Genomic DNA, 19,805 nt, shown 5'->3' on the forward strand with positions numbered 1-19,805 from the left:
TATACTTGTGGCTTCTTTACTTCTTATATGAGCTAAGTCGGAATTATTCAAGTTTTAATCGTCTCTATTTAGACAAAGTAGAGTTAGTAATATGCTGAATTTCTTCTGAAATCTTCTAAAATTTTCCTCATGTACTTTAAGGCTTTAAATTACACTCAAACATTTTTCTCCTGCTAAGATTGTATAAGTAATGAACTATTTTTAATTTTTTTAAAATCTTTTTTCCTTTCTAGGCATACGTCTCCATTCCTGTTTTCGTCAAAAATAAAACGATGATAATGTTAATCCTTTTTTTTTTGCTAGTGAGTTGCTTCATTTTCACGACTATATGGGAAATGATGCTGGTAATATCAGATGGATTAAAAATGGGTGATAAACTAATCATATTCCCGGAAATTATCCATGTTTTCTTTTTGCCTTAACTTTTCGATTCGTCTTCTTCCTTCTTGGAGCATTCGATTTCTTTTTTGTTGCGCTCTAAAATATCATAAATAAGAGTTCGATTATAAAATAGAATCCATGAAAAATAGAGAGAGGATCAACTATAGATTAGTTTCCGGACGTATTACGTATTTTTCCCTACTGGTCCCTGCTCCGAATGAATTAATGTTTCTAAACAAGTAAATACGCTATGGATATTCTATCAGTTTAAAGAAAAGTACAAATTTGCTGATTTCAAGAGATATTTTTACAATATAAGCATAATAACGTAACTAAGTTTTGATAATATTAGCGAAATACATTGTGCTTTCATCCAACTTTGACGTGAGATAAAATATTTAGTTTCTAACTTGTTATGTGATAGAATGAATGAATTTCAAAGTGAAATTCAACAACTGAATTGATTCTAACGAGTCAATTCGACATTATGGAGTCAGGGTCGTAAATGTTTAATGTGCGGTATGCATTCGCCGCCGTTGAAGGTGATGTCACTCGCTCGTAGCTGATTTTGTGGGGAATCAAACTATTACAAAGTACTGATTCGATGACACTTACAAAGTAATAAAATTACAAACAGATTTGGTTTTTAAGGCTACAATAACTACTTTCCCATAGTTAGTCAATGCAGAGATTACAGAGGCTTTGTGACGTGAGCAAAAAGGAGTGCATTATTTTTTTTCTGGAAAAAAATTAGGTAATAAGTGCAAGATCGTAACGGCTTTTAATTTTTTTTTTCGAAACTGGCTTTATTGCACTTTGTTGTGGCTTAGTGAGGTCTTGGATCAAACCGGTGAACGAATCCTTACGGAAAGGATGGATGATGGATGGATAGATGGACATATTCACTCAGTGTCATTAGGCTACTTCGAATTTTTACTGATCTGGACTAATAAATCGATGCTGCGTAGCTGGACCGCTGATTCAAAAATCACCAAAATCAAGATTCAAACTCAAAAATTCAATGTTTTCAATGAGGGAAATTGAACGCTCAAAATCAGTTGCTTAGGATGGAAAAAGAACATCCAAAGAAATTTATGATGTGTGGTCGAGAGACGAAGAACTATAGATAAAAGTAATATATAATAGAATCTATAGATAACTATGACTTAATATAATAAGTTGTGATCCTTCAAACATCGGTGAAAAATCAAAATTTTTTTTTTCTGAAAAACAACGATCGAAAAGAGGATGTTTAATTGTTTTTCCTTTCTAAATACGGAATAATACAGCAGAGCTGAAAATTAGGAGGTGTGCGTGTTGTATATGGGCAGCTACGACTGATATTAGCTGTAGCGCGTGGATGTCGACTGGAGAAGGTCTCAGGATGTTTGGCATTAATCAATTAATGATCTCTGCATTTAACATTGATTGATTTTTGCGGATCGATCATATTTATCAGTTCATCGTAGTGTAATTTCAGAATTGAATGCTACGGTAATGGTGGTGGTGGAGAGGTCAATGTTTTTTTTTATTGGTAAAAAAATAAAAGTTCTAAGTGAATGACGCTAATCTTACTGAACGACACGGTAACTCAGAATCGTTAACGGTTATTCACGTTTGTATGACCTACGTTTTAGTTGGTAAACAATGATTTCGAACCACCGGCCATAAATACGTTGTTATGTCTCCTACCAGTGCACTACCCACTGTTTAAAGGCATCATCCCACGAATCTGAGGTGGTGTAGATTTCAGGTGGAGTATTCTTATAAGGGATAGTAGATTATGGAGAGTTGGGTGATTCCGTCCATTTCTTCCTAATTGCCGTAAAAACGGCTCGGAAGGAACGGCGCGTGCACAAGGCTGGCGCGCTCCAATCGAACTCCTTGTAGAAAAAAGTTCGCCAGAACGCCCGAAGCCGTATCTTCCGGGCCGTTTTTTACGGCAATTAGAAAGAAATGGACGGAATCACTCTCCTTCCCATAATCTACTATGCCGTCTATGAATACTCCACCTGAAATCCGTACCACCTCAGTTTCGTGGAGTGATGCCTTTAATATTGCGACAAAAAGTCCTTGTGGTGGAAAAGGAAATCCTTTTCACACATCGTTGTTAGAACAACATAGCAAAGCCCCCGAAATTACAAATATAAACAATTTATAATAGGTGCATTTTTAGAATATTACTTCTCAACATTGAATATGAGCACATTAATTCGTCCAGATCATAGAGTAATAGAAATTTCCTATGAAACCAGTAGAAATTATCTTCACGCTTGTAATGCGGAATTCAAAACATTTAAAATACCTTTTCGGATTTGTTTTTCTTTGAGCGCGTAAAATTTCAAAGCGTATTTAACGAGGCGGTAGTGATTACTGTTTTTTTTTTCATTTTTTTTTGGCATTTTTGAGTGCTTGATGTTTGCTGCTCTGAATATCAGACTTAACAAACAACAGAATTTACCTTTGCTTTTCCTTTTTTGCTAGAAGTAACGTCCATTCCTTCCTCACTTCCAACCGTTTCTAATGAGCTCCTCTGTATTTGATCTTCGATAACATCTATATCTACGGCTGTCTCCGTCTCTGTTTCCTATATGACATTTCTCCGTCGATTAATCTTTATACCAATGTTTTTTTTTTAAATTTATTTTGAAACAACAAACGTTATTGTCAACTGCGGTTTTTATGGTTTCAATGTTCTTCTTTTCGACAAATTCAAGAAGTTCATGTATGTGTTCGATGTGAGTATCGTACTGAAATGTAGAAGTCATCACAGATTCTTATTTACGTTTGAGATTGTATGACCAGAGTGTGGCTAGGCTTTAAAATCTGGAGTTTTCCAGAAATATGCAGAGTATTGGCCAACCTATCCACTGTTTTGATAGCTACACCCGTCCTAGTACAAACCAACCTTTCATCCATCCGGGTTCGATAAATTGGTTCCAGACTTGTCCGGGAGGATAAAAACGCTGACTTGACACATTGGCTTGTCCCCGAAAGTAATTGTATAGGCTAGAGATGCGTTCGTGAGCGTCAAACGATTCTGAACTGAAGTGAACAGGATGGCACATCATGAACGAATCATTTAACGTCAGGCACTATCCTTTATCCTTTAATACATTTGTAAAAAAGTAACATAAGAAAGTGTGTGTAAGTGTCTTGAATTAATCAATCCGCTTGATTTTATTGTTGTTTTTATCCTTTTGTTTTGTATTCGCAGTGTTTTTATCCTCCCAGACAAGTCTGATACCAATTTATCGACCCCTGAGGGATGAAAGGCTTGGTGAGCACTAGGGTGGATTCGAAACTCCGATCGATCGTGCAGAGAGCGGAACCTCTTACGCCGATTGCGCTACACCTGCCCGCTAATATAATAAGGTTTAAAAAATTAGGCAACAGTCAATTAGGGAATTAGACAATTAGGTAATATTGGTGCATAAATCTTGAAAGTGAATTTTTTTTTGTGGATGAAAATCTTTCTAGATCCCCTCAGCTAGTCCTTCCTCATCCTTTGGTTTCATAGCCAGGATCACAAATGCTGGTAGAAAAATACATTTATTAAAAATGTAAAATAGATGCAATAAAATAGCTCCTAGTTCGATCACGGTGATAAACGCGACAAAAAAATAAAAAAAGATAAAGGATAAAGTCACTGGCGTATTAATCCACTCGGGCTGCGCCAACGAGTTTTACTGGAATTCGTAATCGTTGAGGTTTAAGAACGCGTGTTGGCCTATACAATGACTTGCGGGGCCAGCCGATGATCAACTCAGTGTTTTTATCCTCCCAAACAAGTCTGGTACCAATTTATCGACCCCAGAAGGATGAAAGGCTTGATTTGCACTAGGGCGGTTTCGAACCCTCGACCGTGTGGCTACAACGGACCTATAACCGACTGCGCCACACCCGCCCCGACAAAAAATAACGGAAAGCCAATTGCGGAAAAGCACGGATTTTTCAGGAAGGATGCAGATACTTTAGTTGTGGTAACCATATCCATCAGCTGTACACAAAAATGTCTTTCATGGTTATTTTTACCAACAACGGAACGAAGTCGGTAAAATACTACTATCATCCATATGTCACATCTATGCTGATGCTTCTCCCCAGACTGTCACGCCGTTTCGCCGCAACGTACGAACTTCCTCATGAGTAGATTTCCTCATTCCTAATCAAATCTTCGGGTGTAGCGCTGTCGGCAGGAGGTTCTGCTGCGACTGCACAATCGATCGATGGCTCGAAACCTAGTTCCGACCAAGCCTTTCATTACCCCGGGGTCGATAAATTGCTCAACAGTGTTTTTATTTCCTCTCAGACTTGATCCTCGCCTCGCCTGGATTCCGCAAGCCATTGTAATCCTGCACACACGTTCATAAACCTCTAACGATTCTGAATTGAAGACGAGCTGGTTAGCGCAACCCATAGGGATTGGTCAACGCCGAACGCATAATCATCTAACTTTGGCCTTCCTCCCCTACTGAGGAGTCTCAAGGAAGGCTAATCCAAAAATGGATCGTCTAGGTAGAGGCGAAAGATCCATTTTTCAATTTTATCCTCTATCTTATTTATTTTGACTTTTTTTAAAATCAAATCTACATCATGTACTTCTGGAGAACGCAAGCGCTTTTGATTCAGGAAATTGATTTCTTTCCAAAGTCTTTTTGTGGATCAATAACGTGGTATCGCATGACGTGCATTGACTGCGCGAAGCCAAAACGGGGTTTCCTCCAGACCACATCACTATACTTTGACCTTCATGAAGTGTTCGTTTTCAGAATACAATAATTTCTCGAATTTACATTTAAAACATTTTAATCTTTTCCTATGTCATCCACCGGTTATCCATATCTTTTACGTATACTTAAACCTTATCCGAATTCTCACTAATCATACCAAATTTTGGAACAGAGCTAGGTGCATATTTCTCTTTTTCAATTATGCTTTTGAATAATGGAAGAGAATCACTCACTTCTTTCTTTTTTACAATTTCTTCGTTGAGTAACGATTGAACAACACTGTAGTGTTGATCGAGCATTCGAATATCGTCCTGAACGTATTAATGGAGCAATTATCGGCTCAAATCCTCTATGAAGCGGCATGGCATTGTCTCACCCGTATTTCTTGAATTTTTCGTAGATCATTCTCGTATTCATCGATCCGCAACGTATCGATTTTCATGATCTTCTTTCGACTCATTATTGTTAATATGAAAGAGATTTTCAGAATTCCACCAACCGGACTAAAGAACACAAACAGAAATGAAGAACCCTCTCATAGTATCATATGAGATCTTTTTTTTCTCCGAGATTAGGTTGCTGATATTTATGTCGTTTTGTGAGTTGTGCAGCATTTATAACTGATTTTGTTACGAAGATTTCCATTTAAGAAATTATAATTCAAATGTAATTATTCGAGAAACGAAGCAAAATTCTTATTCGTAACATGAGTTATTCGTAATTAACCATTATTTATTTCTTTTTCCGTACATATTTTTTTTACGAATCTTTACACATTCAAGAACTACAGGATGTGGTGCTCGTCTACATTTTTTAAAAGATTATTTTATTATTTAGTTTGATACTTTCGGTTCGGAAAAAGAAGCGAAATTCTACGGTTAATCGTATTTATTACCATCATCTGAACCGCTCTCTGAATTTTCTGTAAGGATTTTTGTAGTACATGGGATGACCGTGTATTGTATTTTGTATTTGTATTTGTTGTACTTCCGCCCATTAACGTAAATACATGTCATCATTCTGAACGTCCGGCTAACGTCGAAATTAAATGATCAATAAAAATGAAAACTGGTGACATTCCCTACGGAGTTAAATTTGTATTTTTTTTAAACAACGGGACTACTACATTCAGAAAGTATTAAAATTTGATTTTACATCTATTTCTCTTTAATATGGCCACAATTTGAAAACGTTATTCGAAGTATGAGGTTTTCTTCTTTTTACTGGAATCATTTGCAATAGAATGATGTGCTAATATGAAATGCCTTGAGCGTAATCATCGTACTGATAAAGATAAAGTTATACCTCATTCCTCATCCTCGATTGTGTACAATGTTGGCTACAATTTAAGCAGTCGTTTCCATACATAAATGAAATATGACAAAACAAAAGCTTTTCACGGCAATGAAACTGTTCACAGCATCTCATTTACTTTTTGAGAAATTCACTTGGCCCTACTCCGCGTGCTGCGGCACCCCAGTGCACAAAATCCGACGTCGTAGGATCCGTTTCAGAACATTTTCTAGCATTTTGGTGCCCGACGCCCCAATTCGACGGACACGTCTCACTACTTTCTGGAAGTTTGGGGTGCGTCTGCAAGGACTAGTGAAAAAATGGGATGCATAGAACGAGAAATCTTCCAATTTTTTCCCTTTCTTAACTAATCCTTTTTTTGAATTGAAAATTTGGGTTTATCAATCAATAATCGATTTGATTTTGTTTCTGATCAATATCGATAGTTCATTATTGAATACCTTACATATTTCCTTTTGTTTCCACGAATCTTTGCACATTCAAGACCTCCACGATGCGGTCCATTTCAACATCTGTTTCGGTTTACTTATATCGATTTTAGTATGCTGATTGAAGTAATGTATTAAAGTTTATTATTTTCTTATCATGCACAACATTTATTGTTTATGTAACAGCTTCTCGAGTTTTTTAAAATTTTCTTCCAGGTGAAAATTGGTGCTAGACCATTTTTTGTCCAGTTTCATCCTGAATAAAAAAATAGAAGTGAAAGAAATAAATTTCAATTTTATGTGTGATTCTAAACAAACAAATGTGATTAGAGAGGGTTAGATCGAAATCAGTTATACATTTCCACATGTAGGTTTTTGTACTCATTTTTTCACCATATGATCGTCATAGTTTGTCAGATTTAGAGTGAAACAACAGAAAAATAAAAGTGTGTATGATGTCAGGTAGGGAAAGTTCGTGAAGTGTTGCGGACGCGTCGCGGTCGTTCATACAAACACAAAAAAAATGATTGGTTTGCGGAAGAACGGTGGCGGAACATTGTAACTTGATCCTAATTGTGAATATGAATAAAAGTTTTGTAATTTCCGTGGAAGCTATGTGCTGTTTCTTTTTTCTTTTGCCTTTTTCAGAAATAAAAGACCATGGTAGTATTTACACCCCTTTAAGAATATGTGTAAAATAAAGAATAAGTTAATAATAACTAATTAATAAAATAATTAAATAAAGACTAAAGACGCAAAGAGAGCAGATCGTTCATTTGCGAGAAATGTCGTTGCGCTTCCTTTTTTATTCTTTTTTCAGATAATATTGAACTTATTGCTATCCAGAAAACCTCTATTGAAGAAATTGCTTTCAAGTACAAATGTACCGCTGTCGAGTAATTAGCGTTATGAACTAATCCGCAATTTAATGGATATCTAAAGTAGTCTGTCATCACAAGTGCTTTGAAGAAATTGTTCCTTTTAGCCAATGGAATTAATTGACTTAGCTGCCAGTCAATATTAGAAAATTTAGAGGAAAAATAGTTTAAATACTTTCAAAATCATGTATTAAAAAAAAACTGACTTCAGATGTGGTGTTTCCTCGACGAGGAATGCAGCGTTTCTTTAGCACTATCGTGACGCGATCATGTTTTTGTGGTTCCTAGGGAAAGTTGTTGAAAATACAATTACAGCGTCATAAATGGTATAAGAAGAGTGTAAAAATGAAAGCGCGAAAAAATCCACAGTTTTTTTTTTTTGAAAAAATAATACTTATTTTGGGGCTAAATATGTTCAGCCAGGTTTGACACAATGCATACGCAGCGGAGGTGTACGCAATTTTCCCGAGGAGCGTACCGGAGTAGCGAAATCATGCCTGCAATCTATTGATGGGAATTTGACGGCATCACTCCACGAATCTGGGGTGGTGCGGGTTTCAGGTGGGTTATGCCTATTCGGGGTCGCAGATTATGAGGAGGAGGGTGATTCCGTCCATTTCTTCTCAATTATCGTAAAAAAACGACCCGGAAGATACGTCTTCGAGCGTTCCGGTGCGCTATTTTCTACCACGAGTTCTATTGGAGCTTGCCAGCCTTGTGTCCGCGCCGCATATTCTGAGCCGTTTTTTACGGCAATTAGGAAGAAATGGACGGAATCACCCTCCTCTCCATAATCTAGGACCCCGTATAGGAACTCTCCACCTGAAATCCGTACCACCTCAGATTCGTGGGGTGATGCCTTTAAGGGAGGCAAAGCAGCAGTGCACGCCTACGCCGACAATGCGATGTCAACCACAGTGCTCGGTGATGACCGGTAAATGATCCGCTGTAAAGAAAGAAAAAAAGCAATAGAACTTTTAACTTCAGCGTTAGAAAAGTCTTAAGGATTTTATGTGTTTGAAAGGATTTTCTTTATTTCACTTGCAAAATACTCTTTAGAAAAACCCGAAAGACATGCAACGGCGATTATCAACATGTATTCGTTATAAATTTGCTGATCACAAGATTGTATTATAAAAAAGACTACTAGATTAGGTGATCATTTTTTTTTTGCTTACGTTCCATAGTTTCTTAATCATACATTGATGATCATCCGTCCTTGTATTCACCATGAGTGTCTATCACACTGCTCCATCTTACTGGCAAGGTTATAATTCTTTGGGACCAGAAGCTGAGCGGCTGGAGCTCAAAGAACAACCCAACAGCAGAATTAAGTTCAATGAAACGACAACTGGTTGTGGTTAAAGGCCCGGAACAAGTGGTTCTCTGACGGAGCGAGGAATTGAAGCCTTCCCACCAAGATGGAACACTGCGGTAGACAGTCATGGTGAATACATTGCCGGATGATCTTCAATATATGATCAAAGGCTGCATACCACGAATCTGACGTGGTGAGGGAATCGTGGTGGAAAAAGCTGGAGATGGGTTGCAGAATCTGGGATCCGGGGTGGTTCCGCTCATCTCTCCCTATTCGTCGTAACAAAAAAAAAAACCGTGGGAACCGCTTTAATTTCTACGAGGTACGTTAGGACCCGTTTCTTTGTGCACGTTCCAACCCCCTCAGTTGCCTATTCACTGGTTTTACACGACATAGGCTGGTTAGGAGACCCCATTAATCTGCGACCGCTCGCACGTCAATGCGGGGCGCGTTGCAAGTGAATTTGTCGTGAAAAAACGAAGTCTTCAACGCTATTTTTTAGGACGATTAGGAAGAGATGAGCGGAACCACTCCGGATCCCGTAATTCACAACCCCATTTTTAGCCTTTTTCCTCCCGCGGATTCCTCTACTTCCTCAGATTCGTTGTATGCTGCCTTTAAGAAACTATGAAATTTTAAAGCGTGTAGGTGTGTAAAAAAGTAAGTAGCCATATGTACCTAATACATATGTGCAATAACCGATGCTGAACCGTCCAACATTCATACGTTCAGATTAAAAATTCGTTCAGATCTTCGGTATACCACACCTATACTTCTGACCTTTTCCTTTTTTTTGAAACTTTTATATATGTGCATAAATTTATGTACGCTTGGATTCTCATGACATCTAAACAAGATGATTTCTTGAGAAGCGGGAACAAAAAAAAGTAGGAGCAATTTCAAAGGAACCCTTCAAAAATAGAGAAGTAATTCAATGGACAGTTGTGTTACATCAGTTTTCCAGGATTTCAAGGTTTTTGGTTAAATAAGAAAAAGGGACAGCGGTTCAAAGAGTTTAAATGGGGCGGTGCTAGATGTACATGCGGATTTTATCCTTCAGATAAATTAAGCTGATCTTTCGACACGAGCGAATTTTTTTTCACTAACGTTGTTTATTGTATATACATTAAAGGCTTATTGTATATACTTAGCTGGTACATAATTACAATAAGAAGTGCTTTCACTAGACTTACCAGTACTGCTTCATCACCATCTTCACAGTCATCATCCGCAACTTCCTGAAATTACAGATTTCCTCCATAAATTATCAAGTTAAGAAGTTTACTAGGTTAAGGGCTGCCATGCTTACCTTTCTATTTAACAACATAAACAACTGATGCACGAAAAAAAAAGAAGGAAAAGAGGAAATCATTTTGTCTAAGTTGGAACAAAAAAGAAACGACTGTTAAAAACATACGAGGTATCCGTAAAGTCATGGTGCACTTTTGACCGCTCATAGCAAAGCAACAAAACGATATAGAAATGTGAATACTTTAGGAAATAGGAGGAAAACTCCTTGGTTTTCCTACAATTTCAGTGCAGTTCGATGTGCCTTCCTTTTGTTGTTTACACATACATCTAAATGATACTCACGTTCCTTCCACACACGGTTAAGGAAAGCGGGTACTGGTGTGAGTACTGTCTGTGATTGTCCATTTTACATGGTTATTGTCGTTGATACGTTCACTGTACACATGTTGCTTCACATAACCCCACAACTAAAAGTCTAATGGAGTCAGATCCGGGCATCGTGGTTGCTAGACGTTTTTGTCTAACACCTTTCAAACTGTAGTCTTGCTGAGGTGTATTGCAGAGCACACTCACGAACCGAATTTTAGGGCTCCTTAAGGGCATCACCCCCCGAATCTGAGGTGCTGCGGATTTCAGGTGGAGTATTCGTATACGAGATCGTAGATTATGGAGAGATGGGTGATTCCGTCCATTTCTTGCTAATTGACTTAAAAAACGGCCCAGAAGATGCGGCGCTTGCACACGGCTGGCGCGCTCCAGTCGAACTAGTTGTAGAAAATAGTGCGCCGGAACGCTCGAAGCCGTATCTGCCGGGACGTTTTCTACGGCAATTAGGAAGAAATGGACGGAATCACCCCTTCTCCATAACCAACCACCTGAAATCCGTACCACCTCAGATTCGTGGGGTGATCCCTTTAATTAGCTCCCCCGCATAGGCTCTACAGACTCGTCACTTACCGAGAACCTGCCGGAACGGTGTTTCTCCAACAAACTGCTGGTATCTTTCAATTGCTTATTAATTTTGTTCCTATGTTGTGGCGCTTCGTTGTACACGCGACGGTGCTCACGTTGCACTTTGCTCACGGATTCAAACCTACAAAAAAACCACAGAACACAGTGGACTTTGCTCTGTGCCCTACACATCCCGACTGGCGTGGGCGAGGGCTGATGCGCTGCACAGTTCGTGATGTTGCGTTATCACCTGTGTGCGCACACACTTGCGCATCGTTCTACGGAAACTTGGAGAGTTTTCCTTTCATCTGGTGAAAATTTCACATTTCTATCTTCTTTTAGTGCTTTTCTATGACCGATCAAATGTGCAGCATGACTTTACGGACACCCTGCATGTATATTATTGCGAATACTCACCACAATTGTTGGATGCATGCAAGAAGTGAGTAAAAAAATAATATGAAAATTAGTTCCCATTATAATTTCCATAATCTCTTTAGAACAACAATTATCAAAGATAAGAAAAAAAGAATCAATGCGCTGTAATTATAAGGATTAACTAGCAAATATTAGTTGTTAAAATTCATCGATAGTGATGTTCATTAACGCAAAAAAAAACGCTTTACTTTTAATATGGAAAACTTTGTGTTCCAGTAAAAAGTGAATAAAATAAAATAGCTCTTGTTAAACGTGAAAAATTGTATTCGCAAGATTGGAAAACTTAAATGATACACGTATAAGTAAGAAATGACACCGAAACGCATTTCGTTGATCGCTCACCTGATTTTGATTTTCTTCTTTAGAAGACATCGTTTCTTCAGTAGAAGACACCGTTTCTTCAAGAGATGTTTCAGAATGATCCTGAAAATATCGAGTTTAGTTTTTTTATTGAGTTAATTATGTGATCTGCAACTTACTCACAAGATTTTCACCATATTGTTCGGAAAAAAAAAGAATGTTTCTAATTTCTTTATCATCTCATCTAGTCCGCTGCGCTGCGGAAGCGCTGGTCTTGCGTTGTTCGTCTACCCGAACCCCTACCGGTTTTCGTTGAACGCGTGGGAAATTTTCTGCTCTGAACTGATTCCGCGAAATATAATATTTTTTGGAGGATCAAAAGGCTTACATTATGCTGGTCAGACCTGAGGAGGTTGAGAAAGCAGCTCTTATGGTAGACAACGAAACCACGAAGAATTCTTGCGCTGAGCCTTATTTGTATTACATAGAGAAAAAAAATTCTGATACCGTTTCACCATAAGCTGATAGAAGAGGAAATTCCTGCTCACATTTTCTCTATCGGTTGGAGGTATTGCAATATTCATCCGGATCTAAAAACAGAAGATGGTAGCAATGTCTCAGTTCATCGCAGCTGTGTTGGTTGTATGATAAAATCTGTCAGTTAAGTTGCAACTTAATTTATTATTTTTTGATTTTAACTGATAATTTTATTTTATGTATTAACTGTAACATTTTGTACGAATTTATAATTCTTTTGAGAACATTTTACCTGTTTGATAAATATAGTGCAAATGCACCATTGAAAAATAAAAAATAACATAAAAATAAAGATCTTTCAGCGAGCGATTAATGGAATTATTTAAAAAAAATGGATTGAATCAATTGGCACTACTTTTATTGCTTCACATGTCGATCGCTGCGCTGCGGAAGCGCTGGTCTTGCGTTGTTCATCTACCCGAACCCCTACCGATCTTATCGATCGGCTGAGCCGCGCCGCAGTGGCCGCAGCGCGGGACAATAAACAAGGTAAGCAATGTAAAGTCATATTTTTTCGTGATAAATTTACATATATAAATATATATATATATATTCGTTTGCAGTTACTACAGAATGGCTGAACTCGAAACAGAATCAGTGTAGAAATTTGAAAACTACAAAACTGGTGTAAAGGAAGCGAAGAAAACAACTTAAACAAAACACTCACATGAAAATTGCATGAATTGTTCGTGCAAGAGAAAATCTGAAACATCATCTATATTTTTACAGTGGCAAATAGTTGATCCTATACTTTTATATATATATATATTTATATATTTTCTGACTCACGTAACGGTTTTTTTCGTCCGCTCCGTTCAGTTTCTTCACTCGATTTCTGGTAGGAATATCCGGCTGCCACGTAGCCCGCGGCATAAGCAGCGGCCCAGTACTCCACGATTTGGCCGCTCTTAGCTATGATAGAGAGAATTCTATGCTTTCTTTCTTACATTTTCTACTTTTAATCTTATAGAATTCTAAAATTCAAACAAACTCTAAGTTGGCGACAGGGGTATCGAGGTTTCGTTCCGCCAGGGTTCTTTCCCGTTGTCTAAAAGTTCGGAATCTTTGCCTCATTCCCACCTACATTTTTTGATTCCTTGCTGGGAAAAAGTGCACATATGTACATGGAGCCTAACATAATAATAATATCGTAATATAATATAGTAATATACATAAATAAACACAGGTAAGAGGTTCGAATGCGAACAATTGTTGGATTTAACTTGCGGATAACTTATTGGATTTAACCTGCGGTTAATAAAGGTGGATTCGCTAAGAGGAACAAAAAAGCTAACTGGGTAAGCTGTGAACAGTATAAAATATCGCAAAAAATTCCTTCCTAAAGTGTTTTTTTATTCTTTTCTGTCTCGGAAATCATGTAATGAAAGTGCGTACAGTAATACAAAAACAAAGTCATACTTTTAACATTATATATCTAGGAACGTACTGATATTTAATACGTCATAAAATATTAATAGTTTCTTAGCTCTATAATGGCTGAGAGCTTAAAGAAAACGTTTGGGTGGATTTTTGATGTAAGATAAAATATCCATTAATAGAGAGGTGATAAAGACGTAGTTTGCAATTATAACAGCAAAACACCCTCCGTTAATTCATAAGATTTGCAGGTTTTAGGAACGCCAAAAATTTCAATTTACCCAACGATGCAACTTCTTACACCCACAACAGGACTGGTGGAATAGAACCGTATAATCCTTGGAGTTACAATACGAGAAACAAAAATGAAAAGGATATAAAGTGAGTCTCTGACTCGTTGATTTGATTGGGGTGTTTCTCGTTCTAGCTGCTATTCTGTAAAATTGTGTCTTTAACCCCAATATAACTCGTTAGAAAACATCAACAACGAAAATTCTGGTTGTTGAAATCGCACATTACCGTGAAACGATATCCAAGTTCCTTAGATCCGACCTTAACACTATTGGATTCTCTTGAAGAAGAGTCAGTGCCCTCATCAAATCCTGTAAGCGTTAGCGATTTGAACCGGTTCTGTCCAATGGTTCCGTTGTTGTTGAGTGAAACTTTTGTTTTTTCCAACGTATCGTTTTTGAAATCCTATAAAAGAATCTCTATGTATTTGATTAGGAGACAATTCGTGACTGTTTTCTTTTTTTTTCAAATTTGAGCATCCATAAATAATTAGAAAATATGGGGAAAAAGTTACATCCTTGGAAAGAGATTTCTTCATTTCACAAGACAGTAGTGTTCTAATTTTTTCATTACACTTACTGCTGTTTAATGAAGAAATGAAAAAAAACATGACGAAAAGAGCATGAGACATCGAAAAACCAACTGAATTATCGGTAGAAGATAGGAACGCTGAGTGGAACAAAAATAAAGACTGTTCTATGGATTATAATAATTTGCAGCAATTTTTTGTCATATAAAAAAATTGTTTTCCCCTACCTGTGTATTATCCTTTTGTGAGGTCAAAAATTCCCGTTTTGAAATACGAACACAAAAAACGAAGGCGTTATTTTTTTAAGATTTTTTCTTCCTATCATCTCGATCAAATGCAAGAAAGATTGAAGCCAAAAAAAATTTCGGTTTTTTCCTTGTATTTGATGATCATTCCTTCCTTTCTAATCATATAACGCTGAATTTACTTACTCACATAAAAATCGCCGTTAAAAAATGAGTCAATAAAATTAGAAAATCAAAACAGTGCTCTTTTGTAGAACGAAAAAGTCTCTATTAAATATTATCTAACGTTTTGCAATACTTTTCATTTCCAGTGCTTGTCATCGAAGTTTTCCTTCTGACTCATGTAAAATTTTCTTCGTCCTCTCCGTTCAGTTCCATCATTCGAACTCCTTCAAAAATATTCGGCATAGGAGTTGCTGTACTCATATCCATCCAAGGAGTATTTGCCTCCAATTTGTCCTTTTTTGGCTATGATAAAGAAAATGCTTTCAAAATGTTATTTCTGCGCTCTATACATTTTCTACAAATTTTCAGAATTGGAAATAATTCCATGATCTTTTTCTCAACCCGAAAGTTGTTCTAAATTTTAAAGCATCAAAACCTGGACAACATGGAATATATCAGCTCAATGATAACTGAGGTGGTTGTTCTCAAATTTTTTCACGATTCGAATTGTTTGGGAAACGTAGGCAAGTGAGTGTGCTTTTCCTAGGACGATAGAAGCAACTTCTTGAAAGCAACAGGACAATCTTATCGTAGCTATCAGCCAAAAATCAAAAAGATTTTGATTTTTCGATATCGTTCACATTTGTACATATACATATATACAGATATACGTATAAAAAGGGGTTTTAATATTTTTCAGCTATGAAAATTAGATTTTCAAAAGCATTTAGCCATCTTACCACTGATTTTAAACAAAGCAAGCCATCGGGTTGTTTAGAAAAATCCAAAAAATGTAATGAAAAAGGTTACCTGTTTCGATATTTTTCCAGTACCAATGATAGTCACAGTGCATAAGATAATAAACAATTTCATCCTGAAATTATTCCCGTGAAACCTATAGAAATCAGTTGTTAATGAAGTTCAAAGAACTCTTTGAAAAGCAAGTTCTAATAATATCTGATTTAATTTTTTCGATAACGATGTGTAAAGAGAGATAATAGGTTCATTTTGTTAGAGATATCAAGCGCAAAGGACGCAAGTCCCAAATTCGACCTTCTTTGAATCTTGGCATCGTAGAGTTTAATTGTGTACTACTTTTTGAGCAGAACCAAGATTGTTATTGATCCTTATAAATAAATATAATATAAAGATCAATAACAATCTTGGTTCTGCTCAAAAAGTAGCACGCCAAGGACTAAGTTCAGCATAGATGGAGACTTTCAGTGCATGAAAATGGACCGCTACAGTATAACACCACAGTATACGGTACTTTGCAAAAAGGATTACCGATTTCACAGTGAATAAAATGGAATATTGTGTATTGTGTTAAAATATTTGTAACTGAACTGTAATTATTTGAACCTCTACAGCTAAAGGAATCAGAGCCTCCCTCGTGAGTATGTGGGTGTGTTACCTTCACACTCACGAGCTTACACAAGCAAACAAGGAAAATCGACTTCAAATTGTTATCCTTCGTCTTGCCAGATGTAGAGCAACACGAGGACAACGATTACTGTATGCGATCGTCACAGGAGACGAGAATTGGTGCCTCTACATCAACATAAAACAGAAAAACGAGTGGGTGACTTCGAAAGACACACTGAAGATGCTGATTTTCCCCTCCTGGATATTCCATTTTTGTACACAAGTAATTGAAATTGAAATTGATTTGAATTGAAAAGAAAACAATCATGATACAGTCAATTGCAACAGCAATTATAATTATAGTCTTGTACAGCAAAAAGAGGTCTTTCGAAAAGTGCAAACACTTCTACAAATAATACAAAAATATTATAAAATTAAATCCAAATTAGAAACGCTCCGAACTTATTGACCAACCTAATATACTGTTGGAAAGCACATTTTGTGTCCTTTCTAAGGATGTACACAGAATTCAATTCCAATCACTTTTCTAAATTTATTTTACTTTTATGTCCAGATTTCCAACCTCAACTTTCGGCAAATCTACTTCTACGAGTTTGACCGAACTCCCGCTCAAAGCGCCCGAATTCAACATCAACACCACATGGGGCCAAGAAAGTATCGACAAATGTACACTACAACGCTGCTTTTAAAAATTCTCCGTAACGAAAAACAGCTGACCAACCGAAATTTTGTAATTTTTTTAATTCGTAGTCAAAAACCAGCACAAAACTACGCGGAATATTGCAGATCATCGCCTGAAGCATCATTTCTCCCCGCAAGTCACAATTTGAGCAGAGAAAACGAAATTTGTTCGTTTTTGTTTCGCAAATGATGGATCGACGGTACCTCAAAACAGCAATTTTTCTGGTTTTCGGTTAATTCATGTGGTTTTCCAGTTGTCGAGCTTCTCAAAGTTCATGATTTTCTTCAAATAGCGAACAACTGCAGAATGATCGACGTCGAGCTCATCGACAATATTCCTCGTAATTTTGTGCTGGTTTTTGGTCATGAATTTAGAGAAAAAAATTAAAAAAGCTAATTTTTGGTTAAATGTTTCGACACTTTACTGACCCTACACTGTGCTGACGGTTCGAAAGGTTTAAGCGGGAGTTCGGCCAAGTTTGAACTCGTAGAAGTGGGTCTAACGAAAATCGTGATCGGAAATTTGAAAACAAAAATCTGATTATTTTAGAAAATTTAAAGGTTTTAGAAAAAGCGACTTCAATTTGACTTATAAATATAAATATATCTAGAAAAAAAATAAAATGGGCTTTCCAACACTGTATAATACTTCGTACAAGACTATCACTTTATTGCTATATAGTATGGTTGAAAATAAGACAAAACCTAGACTTTCTTCTGAATCAAAGTAATATTTTACTTGAAAGTGGTAGTTAAGATTGTTATTATTGTTATTGTTATTATTGTTAAATTCATTAAGAAAATATGCAGCTAGTGATAAGCAGCTTAACATTAAACGGATTTTCTCAAGAATAACTCGGTCATTACGATATAACGATGTACAACAAATGTTTTATAGGGAAATAATTTTCCACGATACTGTTTTCATGCAAATGAATTCAAACACTTTATGAATGGTATCAATAAAAGTGATTACAGATGATTTCCCACGGTGTTGCCGTTATTGTTCCCTTCATGCAAGAAACAAATGTTTTATAAATAGTTATTGGGAAGAATAATCCAAAAAAGAAATGAGAGCTCACCATTTTTGAGATGTGCAATCGAACGGAGATTTGTCGCACAATTAATTTGATTTGCTAGCTTTGATCACCCACTGATCAATGGTGATCCTGGGAATCAATAATACAACATGCCTGAATATAAAAATCAAAGCTAAGCATCTATTTTCTTCATGATTAGTTGAAATAATGATATTGTTCGAAGAGTACATGATCAATATTATAAAATGTGCAACTAGAAAAAGGAACAAATGGAAATTACTAGTTTTATTGGAGGTCACAATTCACGAAGGATGTCAAGGACGTTTCTTTTGTCTTTTACTATTATTATATAGACGTTCCGAGCCAACTACAGTAGAAACACCGTAATTACTGATAAACATGATTATCGTGATGGCTATCATACATGCGATAGTCGGACCCGGTGCTCAAACCCCTTTCACTTTTGCACGGTTGCCGAAGGAACCCCTTCACTCTTGTACCGTTTGCGAAGGGACCCCCTCCACTTTTGTACGGTTGCCGAAGGGACCCCCCTCACTTTTGATCGATTGGCGAAGCGATCCTCACCATTTAAGCTGCACCCCATGAGCTGGACCCCCTTCACCCGAGGAGGGTCCGGCTCCTCCCTATCGCACCTATGATTGCCATCAAAATTAAAGTTCGCTACCAAGTCACTAATCCCTCTGCAGTTACTGCAAATATTCCATTGAGAAAATATGAATGTGCATTTATTTAAGAAACAAATATTTATTGTAAAAGCAACAGTTGAGCAGCTCATTACAGATTAACAGTACCACTTTCGAAGAACTCGGCTGGTTGTGAGGTGCAGAAGTTGGCCACACAAATTCGGACTTCGCCTACGTTTCAAAACTTTCTGTCCTTCAGAGAATCCTGCATCCAATGGAGCAAGTGGTAGTCGGAAGGTGCAACGTCCGGACTGTGAAGTGGTTAAGGTAGAACTTCCCACCTCGTTCCTCAATTTTTTGCTGCAGGATCCCTGCGACGTGTGGCCGAGCGTTGTTCTGGAGGAATTTTGTCAACGTCGTATCTACTCCCTGCCGAAGAAGCTGCTGGTCCACACAGATCAGTTTTTCCGCACATAGGTTCGCCTAATCGTCTACCTGGATTCAGTAGCTCAAAATGAACATCCTACAACATGGACGCGCACACTCGGAATTTTTGGTTAGGCATTTCATTAAAAAAAACCTTTTTTACTTCAAAAGGCAATAAACTTTACACTACATGGATATCAATTAATGCACAGAAAAACGCTCTTTCAAGTGAGTGCGAAAGCCGTGCAAAAATCCTTACCATACCTAAGAAAGAGGGAACCAAAGACAACGCGCATTCATGTTTCCTCAATCTAATAAATGTAATAAGTATATCTAAAATTATAATAGTTAATATATTAATAAATTGTAATAGTTATAATTATAATATAATAGAATATATCTAAAATTTTATGTGTGAAAAATAGGGATTTAAAAAAATTCACATTTGAGTGTTTCTGGAGGTTCATGTGTTTCGACAACTTCGAATTATTC

At 37.0% G+C, this 19,805-nt stretch overlaps 2 protein-coding genes across 4 annotated transcripts; both read right to left on the bottom strand.

Moving 5' to 3' along the window:
* Positions 1–396: 396 nt before the first annotated feature.
* Positions 397–5,574, bottom strand: RB195_020424 (uncharacterized protein; the record flags this gene model as incomplete). Of its 2 annotated transcripts, none has more annotated exons than XM_064188709.1 (5): positions 397–477; positions 2,843–2,968; positions 3,042–3,131; positions 5,348–5,425; positions 5,491–5,574. In XM_064188709.1, 5 exons carry the CDS (start codon positions 5,572–5,574, stop codon positions 397–399), a joined length of 459 nt encoding a protein of 152 aa, XP_064044590.1. The 2 variants fall into 2 exon arrangements, with proteins under 2 accessions (XP_064044590.1, XP_064044591.1); XM_064188710.1 differs by having other exon boundaries at positions 5,491–5,556.
* A 1,511-nt stretch (positions 5,575–7,085) lies between these two features.
* On the bottom strand, positions 7,086–16,009 carry RB195_020425 (uncharacterized protein; the record flags this gene model as incomplete). 2 transcript variants are annotated; one of them, XM_064188711.1, is made up of 10 exons in its annotated part: positions 7,086–7,112; positions 7,941–8,018; positions 10,246–10,290; positions 12,035–12,115; positions 12,541–12,582; positions 13,197–13,232; positions 13,319–13,441; positions 13,521–13,577; positions 14,459–14,602; positions 15,947–16,009. In XM_064188711.1, 10 exons carry the CDS (start codon positions 16,007–16,009, stop codon positions 7,086–7,088), a joined length of 696 nt encoding a protein of 231 aa, XP_064044593.1. The 2 variants fall into 2 exon arrangements, with proteins under 2 accessions (XP_064044593.1, XP_064044592.1); XM_064188712.1 differs by lacking the exon at positions 13,521–13,577.
* Positions 16,010–19,805: the final 3,796 nt, after the last annotated feature.

The sequence above is a fragment of the Necator americanus genome, chromosome II (assembly GCF_031761385.1).
Source record: "Necator americanus strain Aroian chromosome II, whole genome shotgun sequence".
In the NCBI taxonomy this organism is placed as follows: Eukaryota; Metazoa; Nematoda; class Chromadorea; order Rhabditida; family Ancylostomatidae; genus Necator; species Necator americanus.